The sequence below is a fragment of the Nothobranchius furzeri genome, chromosome 1, assembly GCF_043380555.1.
Source record: "Nothobranchius furzeri strain GRZ-AD chromosome 1, NfurGRZ-RIMD1, whole genome shotgun sequence".
In the NCBI taxonomy this organism is placed as follows: domain Eukaryota; kingdom Metazoa; phylum Chordata; class Actinopteri; order Cyprinodontiformes; family Nothobranchiidae; genus Nothobranchius; species Nothobranchius furzeri.
In genome coordinates, this window is record NC_091741.1 from 80,049,670 (window position 1) to 80,067,850 (window position 18,181).

General features: G+C 40.7%; 1 protein-coding gene across 2 annotated transcripts in view; it reads left to right on the plus strand.

The window, feature by feature from the left end:
• The window catches only part of rab28 (RAB28, member RAS oncogene family), a 36,985-nt gene that overhangs the window by 1,674 nt on the left and 17,130 nt on the right, over positions 1-18,181 (plus strand). For both annotated transcript variants that reach the window (XM_015949970.3, XM_015949979.3), the window contains exons 2-4: positions 6,084-6,180; positions 10,346-10,434; positions 11,418-11,547. In XM_015949970.3, the coding sequence (XP_015805456.1) occupies positions 6,084-6,180; positions 10,346-10,434; positions 11,418-11,547 (316 nt within the window). The remainder of the gene's footprint in view (positions 1-6,083; positions 6,181-10,345; positions 10,435-11,417; positions 11,548-18,181) is intronic.

Consider the following 18,181-nt stretch of genomic DNA (forward strand, 5'->3'; position numbering starts at 1 on the left):
AATTAAGTCTCTTTTTCAAGAATGCCCTGAGCAGACAGCACAGATTAAGACCTTACAAGTTACAAAAATCAAAACAACTGAAAACCATAATTAGCATTTTTATAATGTTGCTTGACAGCCCGATGTCTCTGCCTGTCAGTCATTAAGAAAACTGTTTTAAAGGTACCACACTCCTGCAGCTTATTTAAACTTAATTTCTACACGGAACAAGGCGTCTTTAGACTATAACCACCTGGTTCAACACTGAGTAACACACAAAACTTAATAGTTATATGTCATACCCTAAAACTGCTACTGCTGTCTGGCTAAAACATCGTACTGTGCAGCATTAATAGAAGAGTACGGATGCTGAGGTCTCACAGCTGATTGCATCACATGGCCAATATATTTACAACCCCCCTGCATGTGATTCCAGGGAGAGCCCTATTTAGGAAACATGTGTCTGGGGGAAGCAGTAGCTCAATAGGTTGAGCTGGTTGTCCAGTAATCGGAAGGTTGCAGGTTCGATCCCGGCTCCGGACAGAGAATTCTGCTGTTGTGTTCTTGGGCATAGTTGCCTGCTGGTGGTGGTCGGAGGGTCCGGTGGCGCCTGTGCTCGGCAGCCTCGCCTCCGTCAGTGTGCCCCAGGGCAGCTGTGGCTACATTGTAGCTCATCACCATCAGCGTGTGATTGAGTGTGTGAATGGATGAATGATACACTGTAGTGTAAAGCGCTTTGGAGTCCTTACTCTGAGAGGCGCTATACAAGTGCGGGTCATTTATCATTTATCATTTATCATCATATAAGAAACTTTACTGTCTTTTAGTGGTTTAAGACAGAGTCACATACTTTATTTATAGATATCTCCTCAATTAGTAAAAATAACACACCATTAAATCTCATTGATAAATCATCATTTGCTACTCACATTTGACCTTGGGTTCACTTTCAAAGTAAAAAGTGATTAATAATCATTACAGCTCAAACCCAGCCTTGGACTTAAACAGAACTACACAGGAGATTTTCACTAAACCATCATCTGCAGTGAAAGCAGGGTGGTTGTCATGACAACTCAACCATGTTTCTTCTTCACTGCACCTTGACTCCCAAGCTGACTGTGATTGCCTTTCAGAAACACATCCTCTTTTGTAACTAATCTCTTCACCCTGTGGGAGAAAAAGAAAACGAATGTGTCTGTAATAGTGAGCCCCAATGAGGAAAATGAATGCTCTCATGGAAAGTTGACTTTTACTCTTTTGGGAGGGGCTCTATCTGTGTGTGTGTGTGTGTGTGTGTGTGTGTGTGTGTGTGTGTGTGTGTGTGTGTGTGTGTTGGTTTGTTCAGGGGACACACACAACCCAGTTCCCAGTAGATACGCTACATTAATAACCCTCCTCACTTTGCTGCCAGGTGTCAGCTCGTCTCTGTCTGAATGACTTACCTGCTTGTCCGTTTTGGACAGAAAACAGGAGCCCTGCCCCCCATTTTGACTCGGCACCACTGACTGACATCTTGAATGCCGTTTCCCCCCCTTATTAATGTCAATTTGCTGAGCAAATTGCAATCGTATCAGTTTTTCTTGGACAGCCTTTTCAGTGGTATTTTTTGCTTGCGGTTGGTTGTCCATTTAGAATATAGGCAGATGTGGGAAGGCTTGTCCACCTGAGCAAGATGTTTTTAAAATATGGACTCTTGCATTTAGCCAGGCTCTTAAGATGGGGAGCTGAGTGTACACACTGGTCTATTTTACAACCTGAGTTAGAAGCCTCTCAGTTTTCCAATATTTGCTTCTCTGTGACCCATAGGACAAGAAGGAGCTTTAGGTGCAGGTCCTGAACCTTAATTATTGCTAAACTCCTAATCAGACAACATTTATGTCTATCAGAACTTTTTAAAGATTAAACGTTTTGTTACAGAACTGTAAAAATGCTTCTCCTCTAAGTAGCATCGCATGGTCTTAGCAAGTTTCTTGTTTCATTAGCCCTTCCCTCATTTCCCGGCACTGGTATCAGTGGTGACCCTGTGCTGTTCTGTGTTGGAGTGTCAAGATTATGCCAGCAATTACATTTCACTGGTTAGTTCTTGTTGTGCTGTGGGAAAGAAAGGAGAGCCAAACTACTAGAATGCCAAAAGAAATGGCCGACCGGGCCAGTGAGAGCATGTGGAATACATTTTTGCTGTCCCAACAAGTTAGCCTTATGTTGTTATTGATTGTTTGGGCTACTTAAATGGCCGATTTTCTCCTTGTTGCATCAGTCACCTCTAGTAATTTCTCAGTCACTCACAAGGCTGTGACTAGTTTTACAGGATGAGGAAAAAAGCTCTATAGATCACTGATATTTTTAGTTGTCAGGCAACAAAACAAACTTTATACCCAAAGAAAAACAATCTGTTGTGTCACAGAAAAAACCTCATTTACAGAAAAATTGAATAATACATTTGAAACGCAAAGAAATCCTAGATATTAGGACCTTTTCCTAATAAAACAGTGCATGCCAAGAGTTCTAACTATGGATGCTTCAATATGAGAATTTGGGCCAATATCAATATCTGATATTAATATTGTGGTCATGGCCAAATACCAATATTTACCGATATTAGAATTTTATATACGCACACTTATTTCAGTTTCTAAGACGATTGCTGTCACATAACCAAATGAGGTGACAGGGAAAGTGCACTGGATCAGTCTTCTCAGTTGTTGCGTCTCTAAACGAAAAATGGCCCTTTGCTAAGACGTTAACAAACAGTAGCCATTTCGGTGGAAAGTGACATAACTGATCAGTGACAAAAGGTGCCCACAGTCACGGACATTAATAACATTAAAGACTTTTTATTAAGGCTGAAACGATTCCTCGAGTACCTCGAATAATTGGAGTACAAAAAAGCCTCGAGTCAAATTCTTTGCCTCGAGGCTTCGTTTAATTCATGTTTAATTAATTCATGGCTTTGCAATCGCTCGGGGTCATGCTTCACCCGTACCGAAATAAGTGATGCACATACACACTGCACTGAATGCACACACACGCGAGTAGCATATATAACTTAACTTTCTCTTAAGCCATGGCGGACAACTTGGACCCCGTTGGAGTGCGAAAAAGACCGAAAATGTCAAAGGTGTGGGACCATTTTTCACATTGTGAGGCAGAAAACGTGTAAATGCTGTAAAATGGATTTAGCCTACCACAACACCACATCCTCCATGCTGCAACCTGACCAGGTAACATCCACATGTAAATGTCACTCCTGCGAGTGGACTCGGAGGTCTGCTATATATTCTGCGGACACTGTGCAACATTTTCATTTGTAGCACTCAGTTTCAGCTCACACTATGCGTCTTGTAGTAACACGCCGGACCTACACATGTGCTAAAAATAGCAGTTTTTACACAACACGTCTGACTTTTTGTTGTGTTGTTATTGATGTCTGTTGTCCCTCGGGAATGCTGCAGGAGGACACAGGTATTTATGAGAGTGGCGGAGGAAAAAGAAAGAAAGTAAATAAATGTTTTGTGATCAGTATAATTTGCCATAACCACGGCAAACATGTTTTCTCGACAATCCTTGTTATTGTGTGAGAAAAAAACGTGTAGAAATTTTAACGGACGTGTGTGTTAATAGGGAAATAACTGGCGAGCCATGTTTGCGCGTGAGCCATGAGCGATTCTGGTGCAGTTTGGACCGCAGCCGCTCGCAGCGCTACTTCAACATTTATCCTTTTTGTTTGGCTTGCCAGATTCTCACACGAGGGAAAAATCGGCTCAGGTTGTGTACTTATTTTTTGCACAGACATTTGTTTACTGTGAAGTAAAGTTGAATTGCTGAAGTTTTGAAAACTAATTTTGAATAAAACTTTAAGAATCACTGGCACTTGCTTGCTCATTTTAAGAGGTCTTTCATATTTCATAACATGCTATTTGATAAAATGGTTTACAAACACAAAAGGGTAATTTATTAGAGTACTCTATTAATCGATAAAAGATTCGATAGAGTACCCGATTACAAAAATATTTGATAGCTGCAGCCCTACTTTTTTTTTCCAGGAGTGGGGAATCCTGGTCCTCGAGGGCCCGTATTCTGCATGTCTTTGCTCCAACACTTCTGATTCAGTGGTTGATTCACCTGTTCAGCAGCTCATCAAGCTCTGCAGGAGCCTGTTAATCACCTGCTGATTGAAATCAGGTGTGTTGAAGCAGTGTTGAAACTAAAATATGCTGGATAGTGGCACTCGATGGACCGGACCAGGGTTCCCCACCCCTGTTTTATTCTGTCCAAGTATGCTGTATTTCACACCATTGAGGGGATAGGTTAGGAGAGCTGTTATGTTAGGTAAAAAATGGTGTTCAGTGACCAGACAAAAAGTTTCTATGGCACTCTGTCAGATACCCCAAAGCAGTGTAAATTGTGGAGTTGTGTAGGGTTATCTGCCACACTTGTCATCATTGGGAATTGGAAATGGCGATCTTTAAGCAGCGTCAACTCTGCTTACTTTCATTTCCTAGACTCTCAGTTGTCAAGGACATGGTAATCTGGACAGTTCAGCTGGAAACAACTGGCATTTTGTTTTCCTCTAAGAGGTTTCACCTCTCATCCAAGAAGCTTCTTGAGTTCTGAATCTTGGGTTCTGTTCGTCTTCATCAGCAACTCTTCCAACTTTACAAATGCCAGTTGCTTGGTGACGTTTGCTGATATAATCAACATGGAGTAATCACAATTCCCACCCAGTGATTCTACCGGACCACTTCCAGGTAAATACCCCAAGGCAGGTACCTGGTTCGCTCCTGAAACATTCTGGAAAGTGGTCCTTTCAAACTGACCCGCTGATATGGAGATGTGCATGCTGCGAAGGCCTGGTAAAATTACCTGGAAATTCAGATGGTGGAAACGGGCCTATGGAAATACACATCAGTTATTAATATTGGCCCCATGTTACTTATCGAACCGATCTGTTATAAAATGACTAACATGAGCCGATACCGATGTTACTGCCTATATACAATGCATCCCTAGTTGTAATAAGGGGTATCCTATTTATCCTATTATAGATTATATCAGTCCTGAGTAATTTGAAGAAAATCCTGTAAAATTTGAAGCACTGTTTGACTTAATCTACATCCTTTGGGAATGAATTATGGGGAGAAAACCCCATGCTCAAGTGAAATCTCAATAGATTGAAAGAGAAAATCTAGTTTTAAATCCTTAAAACCACAATGACTGTCTAACACCACATTAGAATTTACTTACTGACACGGTCTGACACTGAGGGGATTCCATTACTCTGCTCCTCTGTTGTGTTTGTGGAAGCACGCTACTCTAAAGATAGCTAATAGACATTCGGCACTTCTTTTTTTTTTCTTTTTCAAACTCATCCATCAAAATGAATTAAAGTTGGCATGTACTGACTGCTCTGTGAATTCCCACAGATTTTAGAGGAGCCCCAACACTCCATTTTCCCTCCTTAAAAACAGCAGTGACAGTGATAGAGGTTTTCTAATTTGTGGTGATTATTAGGTCTGAGACATGACACATCTCCCGTCACCTGTTTTTGTAATTCACATTGATTTGCACTGTCACTCTCATAGCTGAGCAGTGAGACAGCAAAGGAGACAGACCATTACATCAGAGACCCCGAGTTTTAGAAGGATTTGAATGATGAAGCCTAATGATCTGCAGGACAAAGTCCAAGGTTACCTTTTCCTATACACATGCCTGGTTGAAAACTTGCACTGAACTGTTTTGGTTATATTAATGACACCATATTTTTTTAGGAAATGCAGTAATAAAAGCCCAGTTTGGCTCATTTTTAGTACATCTTGGCTGTTATTTTTTGAAACTTCTGCCTCACCAAAATATCACCTTCTCAGGAAGTCCTTTGATAGTCTGTATATTTTTCCTGGAAGTAGTTTCTCAGCATCCAGAATTCACCGCGGCTCATGCTGTGCCGTGTAGATATTCAATATAAATACTACGAAAGCTTCTCTTCTATTATAAAACATTTCTTCCTAATGCTTTACTATGAAGGGCATATTTGTAGTCCTCTTAATGGAGCAGTGGTGTCTGGTACTCATTTTCCACATCTGTCCTTTTGTCATTCTTTTTTTCAGACATCACTCGCCACCAGATTTGCTCAGGAGGCTTTTGGGAAGCAGTACAAACAAACCATCGGCCTGGATTTCTTTCTGAAGAGAATAAGCCTTCCAGGTGAGACACCTTTATAATCTGTAGGGAGCACTTGCTTGTTCTGAGATGCTGTACAGAAGTGTATTGCACAAGCACAGAGCAGCAGTCTCCGTCTCTGCAAAGGAAGTATGAGAATTAGCGTTTTTTTAAGTTGTAGTTAACTGAAAATCCATTTTAAAATCTTATTTCTGATTATAATCGGTCACTCTGAGATTTTCATGCAGGCTGAGCATGAAACTGGTCTCCTACACCTATCTCCTGCGATAGCTTCTGATAGAAACTAGATGGTGAAACTCTAGGATTTGAAAATGCTGACAGATCTACATCACAGTGTCACTTAACATTCACAGACTCACCCATCTTGGCAAGGCAACAGGGAAGACTGTTGTTGGTTTAGCATCCAGAGAACATCATAGAACAATCCCGCTAGTAGAAGCTAACCATTAGTATTAGCAGCTCCACCACACAGCAGAAAACCTCCAGATTTGTGTTATTTGGGGAGATGAAACATCAACATTACAGAGCAAACAGACTCAGTGGTAGAGTCACATTGCTGTTATCCATTCCAAGGAGAGATGTCCAAATATCAGGAAAAAATACTCCAAATCCTACCGTTTAGGGCTGCACGATTATGGCAAAAATAATAACGATTTTTATTTCTGAAATTGAGATCTCGATTATTTAAGACAATTTTTCAATTAATTTTGATTTTATTTGTTTTTATTCAGTCATAAAATTGCTCGGGGAACAATCAGGACAAAAAAAAAAAGAAACAAGATGATCACTAAAATAACTCCTGATTCCCAGTGTAAAAAGACCAATATACTTACAGCTCATAGTTTATGACCCAAGGGCTATAGACCTTGGTTTAACTCATTTAAGTCTAACCAGTACAGACCCAAATACCAATATCTTGCAAATACTGACAGCAAGAATTATACAGTGGCATTTATAACAAATAAATTGATGATCACAAAATTTTGCATTATATGTATTTAGTCATGTCAAGGTGCTGTAGGAGAGTGCACTAGCACCGTGTTCTCAGTCTCAGAGAGATTAGTTATTATTTTTCAGTGTGAGGAAGTTATTTCTCCCTTATTTATGAGCTATTTATTTACAAGTCCATCAGTTAATGTAATAATTGTCGCAACCACAGCTGCACCCCCCTCCTCACCCGGTCTCACAGCAATCAGGGGCAAGCTGCACGTGCGTTTTGCGCGCCACACGTGCACATTTAGCTTTTTTTAACGAATCAGGAGCCCTGGGGTACGGTGTGTGTCACTCACCCTGGTTAACCCAACAGGGAGCCGACTCCGAGAGCTGTTTCTTTAGTGACCGACACGTCACTACATCATTCCCTTTCCTAGTCTGAAAAGCTGTTAGAAATAGCGTCAAAGTCACTAAATTGGCAACACTCTGGGAGGAGCGCTTCATTTGCAACTCAGGGCAGCGCAAGTGGGAGGAGCAAATAATCGGCTTGTTTTGTTTTTGTAAACGTTCAAAACTCAGATCGTAATTGGGATTAAAATTCTATTAATTCAGCAGCCTTACTACCGTTTACAGCTCAACTCCATTGTGGCTCAATTTTACTCCTTGAAACTGGTGTACCGGAGCTTTGTTTACCCAGATTACGACTTACAAGGCATTCATTCCTACTTGAGACCAGAGCAGATGTATTGATTAAATGAGTGAACCACATCTTTAAAAAGCTTTTAGACCAACTGGCTTAACTGTTAGTGGTCATAATAAACTTGAGTGTGGATTTTGTGTTCAACAGAATGTTAAATATCTTTTTAACAAAGACCTGAACGGCATCGGCTTCTGTCATAAATGCATTTTTTGTGAGTGTTTTCTCTTAAAGTTAGTTTTTCCCTTGATGCAGGAGCTGAATGTGACTTTTGCTCCTCATCATAGTGTCTGCCACATCTCAGGCTTATTCACTCTGAAGGTTCTACTCTCCTGAGCAAACAGTGCCTTTTTTTTGACTGTTTAGTGACGATGGTCAAGTTAAGCCTGATGAGTCTTGCTGAACTGTTCAGAGAACAATACATTAACATTTTTATTTCCACAACGCCTACCTGTGAGTTCATCTGATCTTTGTTCTGAGCCATTTAAAACCTGCTTGTTTGTACTGAACCCACAAAGAAAAGGAAAAACAGGCACCCCTCTTAAAGCTATGAAATGAATGTTTATTGCTGTATGCTATATTTAGACAAAAATGCTCTTTTTTTAAAACTTCATACTGTCTGAAATGGGGATTTTTGTAGCTTTTTAAGAGGCATTTTTCAAGCTGAGCCAAAGCCTACTCTCCAGAAATCTGAAAAGTGGCTCCATTCTTTCATTACTAATAAAACAACATTAGGCAAGGGCAAATTGAGTGCTAAAAGTAAAAGTTATGCTGATTTGTGAGTTGGCTAAGGGATTCTATTTTGATTTTGTGTCCATTTCAGCTCATGAGACTTAGGAGAAATAAACCCCCAAAAATGTTGTGGTGGAGTCGGGATGAAAAGAGCCAACTATAAGCACAGGCTGGGCTAACTTCCGAACCTGAATAAATGCTGCTAATCGTTTGACTTCTCTTTCCAGTAACTTTCACCCTTGAAATAACCTGCGACCTCTTCAGTGGTAGCTTATGTTTGAATCTAGTTTACATGTCTCTGTATCAGTGGGGCAGCAACAAAGCTGGATTCAATACCCCGGTTGTTAAATAGCCCATTTTCTGGGGAATTGGGTGTTGATGAGCTGATGAAGAGGAGGGTGGCTCTTCGACCTGGGTGGTCCCGAACTTTGTTAGGACCTCCGCTCTGCCTTGTATTGGAGAGGTTTGTGTGGGTCTCTATGGGGCTGTAAGGGTTTTTGTGCAGCGGGGGGGAGAGTAGCTTATAGCCAGAGCTGGCCCCTCTCACCATGAAGGCCCAGCTTGTCAAACTTAATGTACTTTTTCCAATGCAGGCAGAGGTGAGGAGTGGCCGACTGGCACACAACAAACTCCTCTGTGTGTGCTTTTTATAACAATACTTCGTCTAGATGTCCCTGCCAAACCAGTGATGCACATCAGCAGAGGAGATTTGTAACGGGAGGTGAAATCTACTTGATATTGATTCTGGTTAAACTTGGGATTTTGTGTTTTTCAACTTAGCTGAAAAGATTCTCATTCCTTTGTTTATTTATTTAAGCAATTTGTGAATTTAAATGTACTGAAACTTGGAGTCAACATGTTTTTTTAAACACTAATAAAACTAAGGGTAATGGGTCGAGGGTGTCTTTATGACACCAAAGGCCATAATTCATGGCCTTCCCTAGTTTACCTTGACATTGTATAGTCTAGATGAAGTGACTGTGAACCCCTGCGTTTAAGTCGGGCTTTAAAACGGGAAGTCTTGGACGATGCTACAGCCATGTCCACGTCTTTCTCTCTGATCCCAATCAGAGCTGCAGTCTGAGGCAGGGCTTCGCTGTCTGGTCCTCCCTCCTTCTCCATTCCATAATCGTTTTTAACTACGTTTTTTATTTTCCAAAGGAAGAAAATATTTATTTGGATTTGGTTTTTGTGCCAGTCTTTCTCTCTAATTTAACCTTTTCTTTCTCCTTCCACAAGCTTAAGGACAACACTCTTCTTTTTTCTCTCATTTTCAATTTAATTATTGCTATTTTCCCTAACAGCACATAATTCTCCCAACTTTACGTACTTGGCAGCACATGACACATTGCAAACAGTGTTTCCCCGCTTAATATGAAGTCATTTTCGGACAGCCAGTGTATTGAGAAGGTTAAAATTAGAGGGTAGGCATACATATTCATCCCCCTCCATCTCAGCAGGATATTCTTGGATGTGAGCTCAATGTATTAAATCTAACAGTTTATACTCCTACTGCATTACAGATTGTTTACTGATTTATTATTTTCATTACATGGATTGACAATTTAGGTTTTATTATAACAAAAAACTGGTCACCCAAAGCACAGGCTCTGGTTACTCTGTGTTTGTTGTTGACACGGGAGTATAAAGAATGTGTTAGTGTTAGGAAAAAAAATCAAGAATGGAAACTCAGAACTTGCTGCATTATATTTTTGTGATTTATTTAAATAAATATGAAAATCACATTGCATTTTCTCTTTTTTTGCCATTAAAATGTAATTTCTTTTGATACTTTAATATCTCTGTTTCTCATTTTTGTCAACACAGGCAACTTGAATGTAACTCTGCAAGTGTGGGATATTGGAGGCCAAACATTAGGGGGGAAGATGTTGGATAAATATGTCTACGGAGCTCATGTAAGACCTACCGCTACACCACACACACTCAAGTTTACTCATCTCAGTCTACAATTCAAAATAAGAACAATAGATCTTAGTTTCCTGTCCATCTATAGTAATGTATTGTCCACCATGTTTTAAGTCATTCTGCATTGAATCCATATAATGTACTTATTTAATTGTATTTTATACATGGATGCTAAATTACGACACTTCACTTAATGAGTTTTATCATCGACTCTGCATAAAACTTTAACACTGATTGTTTGGCAGCAGGCGTCCTGTAATCAATCATTGCTGCTCAGAGCGGATCAGAGTAATTGTTAGAGACGTTGGCTGTCGTCACCAACCTTGCATGTTGTGACAGCGTGTGTCGGTTGAACAAAAAGCAACAGAAGGCGTTTCAGTCATGTTGCATCATGTAGTTAAAGAAGAGGTGTTTTCTTTGGCTCTCATTCATTTCAGTGCTTCAGAACAAGTAAAAGTTTCAGCACTAATAAAGGTGGTTGCTTGATGTAAGCCAGCAGCTCTCGTCTCTGTTTGCTTTTTGATTCTTTTATGTGTTCATTTTAACAACTCCTTCAGACTTCTGTTTGCTCAGACGTAGCTTTGGTATTGTTGCATGGCAGGGTTATTGATTACTAAAGCCAGCCTTCATTTATTAGCTCAGACAGTAGATAACCAAATCCGACCTCTGCTCTGCAGTGGATCTGGATTATAGATATGACAGTCGGTTGAAATGAATATGCTTGAGTCTACATACTCATGTTGGAATTATAATCTTGTCAGAGTGGCCAAAGTTAACCTTTGAGTGAGAGTCTTTTCCTGAATGTCAGAAGAGAAGCAGTGCCACCTACTGTTTCTTTTTCATTTATTATTGATGCTAAATGTGACTCATATAAGTTAAAAACAATAACTCGCCAGTCCTTATCTATCAGCATACACATGTTTGTTATAAGTGCTTCAATGAAAGATTAAAAACTTAATTGATTGTTTTCCAGGGCGTTCTCCTTGTTTATGACATAACAAACTACCAGAGCTTTGAGAATCTAGAGGACTGGTTCAACATGGTCAAAAAGGCCAATGAAGATTCTGACATTCAGCCTGCTGTCTTCTTGGTAGGCAACAAAAGTAAGTATGTTTCCTCTTTTGCTTTGAGAAGGTCTAAAAAACTACATGCACCTTGCATAGATTGCTTTAATTTAACTTCCTGATAAACACTTTAATCAGGTTTTATTGGACTATGAATTTCTGGATGAATGTCTATCTGATGCATTTTTTCACATGTGTGATTGCAAGGGAAGGAGTGAGTGTTTGATGGTTGCAGACATGTTTGTTAGAGCACCAGATAACTGATTGTTGTGATAAGAGAGTTTGAAAGCAGTGGGAATGCTGATGTTTGTGAACTCATGGGAGTGACTGACGGTGATTTAATATCCTCGGGCCAGCGGACCCAGGTTACTGCTTATCTACAGCCCTTTCCCTCCCAGTTAGTACCCGTCTGCTCGACCTCAACCCCCCTCATCTCTGAGCCTGCTCTCCTGGCCCACATAGTTGGCTAGGATGAGGAACTCGACGTTAACCAGACAGTTCTCCTCCTATCAGTCTGCGCCCACCCCCTCATCTTCCAAATAACCAATAATGAGAACTCTTTTTAAACATCTCCCTGACAGATGTGGAGTCATGGCTGATGCAGTGTTATTGTAAAGGAAGATGCTGGTGTGTGTGTGCAATGGTGACAGTCCACCTTCCCGAGCTGTGATGAACGGTCAACAGAATGGTGCCTGCACACAGGAAGCTCCCACTAATGTTACTCAATGGGGACCATAGGTCATGCTTTAATACGGCTGTCTAAAGCAGATTCTCTTGTCCTCACATCTGTTGTAACATCTGATGCACCGGCTTACACACCGGGCGCCTCTGTATTTAGGCTAGGTCTTAGCTGTGTGGGTGAGTTTTGTAATATTTAAGCAGTGGTCATCCCGCTGTCAGGCTCAGCACTTTCCTCAGTCTCTCAGCTCCACTTGCACCTTCCATCAAATTACTAAATTTGTGATCATGGTCAGTGTGTGTTTTCCCCATTTTCACAGACTATAAAACAAATAAATAAAGCCACACACACAAGCTGCCCCACTAGGATAAATTTGTCATTAATACTTGAAACATTCAACTGATTTCTCAAATTTTCAGTGCTGTAAAGACGAGGTTCACTGATTTTTACTTGTTATTGTTAAAATACGATTGGTCACTCTGAGTTTCACATGCAGGCTAAATGTGAAACTAATATCCTACCCCTATTTCCTGCATTAGCCGCTGATGGAAAATAGACGGGGGAATGCACAGGCCAGAAAAAGCCACAAAGCTCTACTTCACACTAGCCACGTTTACATGCGCACAATTAATCGGATTGAATGCCCAATTAGATCAATAATTCTGCATGTAAACATGCCAATCGGAATGTTCTGATCCGATTCGGCCCAATCGGAATGAAATTTCAATCAGATTGAGAGAGGTGGTTTTGTCCGATCATCGTTCCGATTGACGTGCATGTACACAGCCATTCGGATTGTTGGAGTAAAATAATGCCCACTGCGCATGTGTGCAACAGCTAGCGAGCCTCCCCGTTGTCATTTAGACTGCCTGACTTAAAAAATGACGGCATAATTAATGAGCACTTTTAAATATGATGGCAAGCCGTCCCCGTTTCTGTAATATCTAATCCAGAACTTGCATTTTGTGGAAGTAAAATAAAAATCTGATTATTGCACAAATCATTAGACAAACATGTTCATGTCTGTACTGGAAACATGCAAATTCATTTAGGGTTTGCAGCATGGATCCCCGTTTCTCTGAACGCAGCAGGTGGATGGAGACGTGCTCATAAAGAAGACATGATAACATTGGTTAATCAGACCTGGTTTGAGTTTAAGGAGACTGATGCTGAGTAGAAAAAACATCCTCAGTTAAATATTCTGGCTGACTATCTGTAAAAACATGTTAACACTTTTACGTGTGTGTGTGAGTGTGTTTTTTTCTTCTTCTTCTTCTTCTTCTTCTTCTTCTTCTTCTTCTTCTTCTTCTTCTTCTTCTTCTTCTTCTTCTTCTTCTTCTTCTTCTTCTTCTTCTTCTTCTTCTTCTTCTTCTTCTTCTTCTTCTTCTTCTTCTTCTTCTTCTTCTTCTTCTTCTTCTTCTTCTTCTTCTTCTTCTATCAAATACAAGAGATGTCCAAATATCAGCAAATACAAGAGATGTCCAAATATCAGCAAATAAAAGACTCCATATCCTGCTGAATTCTGGTCACCTCTCCTCCGACTAACTTCTGCTTCTTGAAAGTGGAGTACAAGAGCTTTTTTGTCACTGACTCACAAGGCATTAATCCTACCTGCAGACGTGTTGCTTTTTGCCGGAAAGTATCATTGTACAGATCCGAAGAACTTTAGTTTTGTGGGGTGGGGGTTGGTCGGGTTCAGTAAGTTCTGAGTTTGTAGGTATGATTAATGAGACCACTGCAAATGTATTAAAAAATGAGTGAACTTGGTCTTTAAGCTTGAGATTGTATATAGAGAATGACAGTCAAGTGCTGATTTAAAAAAAATGTAAATATGAAAGTTTCTCAAAGTCTAATGCCATAGGTGGCAGCTCATCTCCTAAAACACCAAATTTTCTAATAAAGTCCTTATCAAGATTCACAGGCTAGGCTCAGAACCGGTTAAAGTGTTTAGACTTAGTGTAAGACTTAGTCTTACTGGACATAGTTGGAAGTGTTTCAGGTATCACTTTACAACTCCACTATGCTGTCAAAAAATTGTTACATTTGATTAAAAAATGATAAACGGCCTGTACTTGTATAATGCCTTCTTAGGGTTCTACAACCCCCCAAGGCGCCTCACAAAACAGCCATTCACACACACATTCACACGCTGGTGGGGCTGGCTATGATGTAGCCACAGCTGCTGTGGAGCACACCGAGAGGCGAGGCCTGCCAAACACTCGTTCCACCAGTCCCGCCGACCACCACCAGCAGGCAAGGTGGGTTAAATGTCTTGCCCAAGGACACAAAAGCAGCATTCTCTGGTGGGAGCCGGAATTGAACCTGCAACCTACAGGACAACCCACCCTACCTCCTGAGCTACTGCTAGCCCAAGTCTGGACAATATGCTTCAAAACAACAACTGACAAACTGTTGAATTGTGTCATATTGGCTACATTAATATATTCTCAAAGTAAACTAGTTTATAAGCCTGTCCTGAAAAGTAAATTCTTAATTTAACTTTTCTGTCATTGAGGTTTTGTTCTTCCAATCCTTAGTGAAGTGTTGAATATTTTTTCTTTTCTAAATTCAGCACTTGGCACACTTTTACAAGAACTGAGCAAAGGACTTGTCAGCATACTTTTTAAAGTTTAGATTTCAGATTGTTCCCGTGATATTGCACTAAGAGAGGCAACATATTTGAGACAACTGAAATAGAAGTCCAGACATAACATGGAGCTTACAAAAGCAGTGCAGATTTATGCCTGTGAAGGCTTGAATTAGGGGGGATTGGGATGTTTCTTCATTCAAACATTCTCCAGAGAGATAAGGTTAATGCTGAAGGTTTTACTTACAGGAGTGCCTCATTAGAGCACTACCATGTACACAAGTATCTAAAAGTATTTTTTGAAGTGCTTTGAGATGCTTGCATCATTGTCGTGTGATATTTTATGCACATTGAAAATACAGATGCTACATCCCCATTTTCCTCTGGCTTATAGAAGACATTGAGCTTGAATTTAAAGACCTCCCTCTGGTTTACAGTGTAGTCTAGACAAAGCCTGTCTTCTTTACTCTGGTTGGTTTTTGAGCCACTAGACTCATTAATGATGCTGTCCCCTCCTCTCCTTACATTGATCTGTCTGCTCCCGTGTGCCATGCCACTGCCGGGGAACAGTCTTTTCTTTCTTTGGCGTTGCATGGCCGGTTGGGGTTAAGTGTGCTTGTTAAGCACAAGTATGCTGCACACCTTTGCCCTCTACATGCTGGCCACAGTCTCGTGTTAAATAATGACACCACTTGTACAGATTTAGAGGGGAAGCCGATGACATTTTTTATTAAGAACACACGTCTGTGGACACAATTGTTTATGCACATTGCACACATACATGATCCCACAGAAACACATACATGAGTAAAACAACACACTGATGACATGTTAGGAAACACATGGGTAATGGGAGAATGCTTAGCTTTGTCTCTTTAAACACAGGGTTGAATTTTTGTCTATAATTAAAATGATACAATTCCATCTGCATTTTGTTATTTCTGACTGTTTTATGAACCAAAAATGTAAATCTGATAGAAAACCAGTGCCATACTGGTAGCTCTGATTCATAGTTTGCATCGTTTTAGGGTTGTAAATCATTTGTATGAACCAAAAGAGGTTGGAGTGGCTTATGAGACTTTAGAGGTTATAGACCTATTTCTTTTTAGACATTAGGCTTGTGTCATTTATCAAATCAATTTGTTTTCATTAAGTGGCGATCACAGGACCTCAGCTCATTCCCCCACATCACCCTTCCCACTGCCAGTGCTCTTTTTCCCTCAGGAACTCTGAAGCATCCATCACAGTCCTGCACAGCCCTTATTTGGGTGACTTAAATGGGTTCAGTTCTCTTAACCCCTCCTCATTACTCATGGGGTTTTGCTTAGTGGTTCTACCACTGTTTGCTGGCGATCCACTCAGGCTTGCCATGGGAAATGTTACCTTATGAAGGGAGATAAGATCTTTTGCATTAGGAGAGTTTGTGTACTTAAATTAGGCTTCCCTACCTTTTTTCTTCTGCTCCCCTGCTTTCTTTCCCTCTCCTCCGAGCCACTATCTTTGGCCATCTTTAAAACATGCATACATTTCCACCCTTTTGCAAACACAAACTCTTTCATTCATAGACCCCTCATGCTTATCTCACATGTGTAGACTAACACCACTGCTGTGGCTGCCTTCACTTACAGTAATGTCTTTTCATGTGCTCCATTTCTGTTGTGTTAAACAACATGCGTGTGTTTGCTTTCTGTGTGCTACAGCAGACCTCTTTGCATACCATTTACTTGTTGCACTTCTATTGCCCCAGTTTTCCATTCAGCCGTGTGAAAGTTCAAGTGAAACATGGATATCCTCTAACTACATTTCTCATGAAGCATGTCCTTGCCCAAAGATATTGTTGGTCCTGAGCTGTTTGCCCTCTTGGCTCGGCTTTGGGTGGGGTTTGAAGACTCCCCCTCCCCTGCTCTCCCACCCCGCCACCTCTTTGCCTCTGTACAGCTGCCACAGTTCCCGTCTGTGCAGTGTAGGTCTGCACATTTCTTAATAGAGAGATGCTCAGAAGTCCAGGAGTGCTGAGAAGCTCAGTGTACTTCTGTTTTTGGTTTAGCTCAAAAATGTTTTTACTGGCTCAGCCCACTCGTACTTAGGTCCTCTTACAACAAACTAAAAGGTCCTAATTGCCCTCAAGGGAAAGGTTTAGCCACAATAGACATGTGGTGGGACAAAAGCCCAGTACTCTTACCCGACATCCTCGCCCCTCCTCAGATAGGAGGGATGAACACGTCAGCAGTGTCTGTTTTGCTCTGTGGGTAGCAAGACCACAGGTTCGACGCAGTAAAACATTATATATACAATATAAAGACCCAGTAAGGCATGGTGAATGGTTGGGTTGAGACCTGGAATGTTTACAGTTTACAGCAAATCCAATCTTTCCTGTTTCTCTTCACATTTTATTTAAGGTAAAGGGTCAAACTAGATGTGTGTATCAAAATTTCTTAGTAACCACACTGATTGAAGGCTGTCGTCTCTCTGTAAGTCTGGAAAAGAAGGGAAAAGAGATTCATGTTACAAAATACAAGGAGATGAATAAAGAATTACAGCTGTAATAAACTGCAGTTGATAAGTTTAAGAGTCACAACTACTTGTACTCACTGTTGATGAAAATGTGCTACACAAATTTTTTAGCCCTTGCTAAGTTCTAGGATTTAATTGTACCAACTTTTTACCCATTTAAGATCTCTGCATATGTCTCTCTTAATTCTTATGTCTGTTGAAACGTGGAAAGTCCTCATTCACTTTAGCCATCCATAAAGAAAATATTGTTGCACATGCAGTAGATGATCAGTCTTCGAATGCCTTCTTGTGTGGTAGGTTACGGACCATTTGAGTTGCACAGCGCAGCTTAGCCACCTGACCCAAGTGCAGCCTGGAACCCTCATCACACTCAGGCTATACTTTATTTCTTCGCTGCTTCACAACATTGATATGGAGGAATTCCTGGAAGGGCTCTTGCTGACACAGGTCTGGGTAAATAACTGATTGATATGAACCCGCAGGATTATATTATAAACGTATGTGAAACTGTTATTCCTAGTTTTTCATTGTGCTGTAACTGCATGTTATGCAGTGAAATATGACCTCATATCTTCAGGCTTAAACTTTGAAGAGGTTTTTTCAGGCAGCTGTGATCGGAACTCTTTCAGTGTTTTGGTTCACTGCCCCGGCATGTGCAGTCAGCGTAGGCCAGTTTTATGCATCATTGTGCATAGGAAGACTTTGTAATTATGAATAAACTTATAGTGATGAGATGCATATAATTTTGAAGACTGCCCTGAGCACTGTATAATTATTATAGTTTTGGTGCTGGCTCACGGAGGTAAGTATTACTGCTCTCCCATAAAAGTCCACTTAGTTTAACAGCAGCAGGAGAGCGCAGAGGACATGGCCAGTGAAATCTGGACTGCATC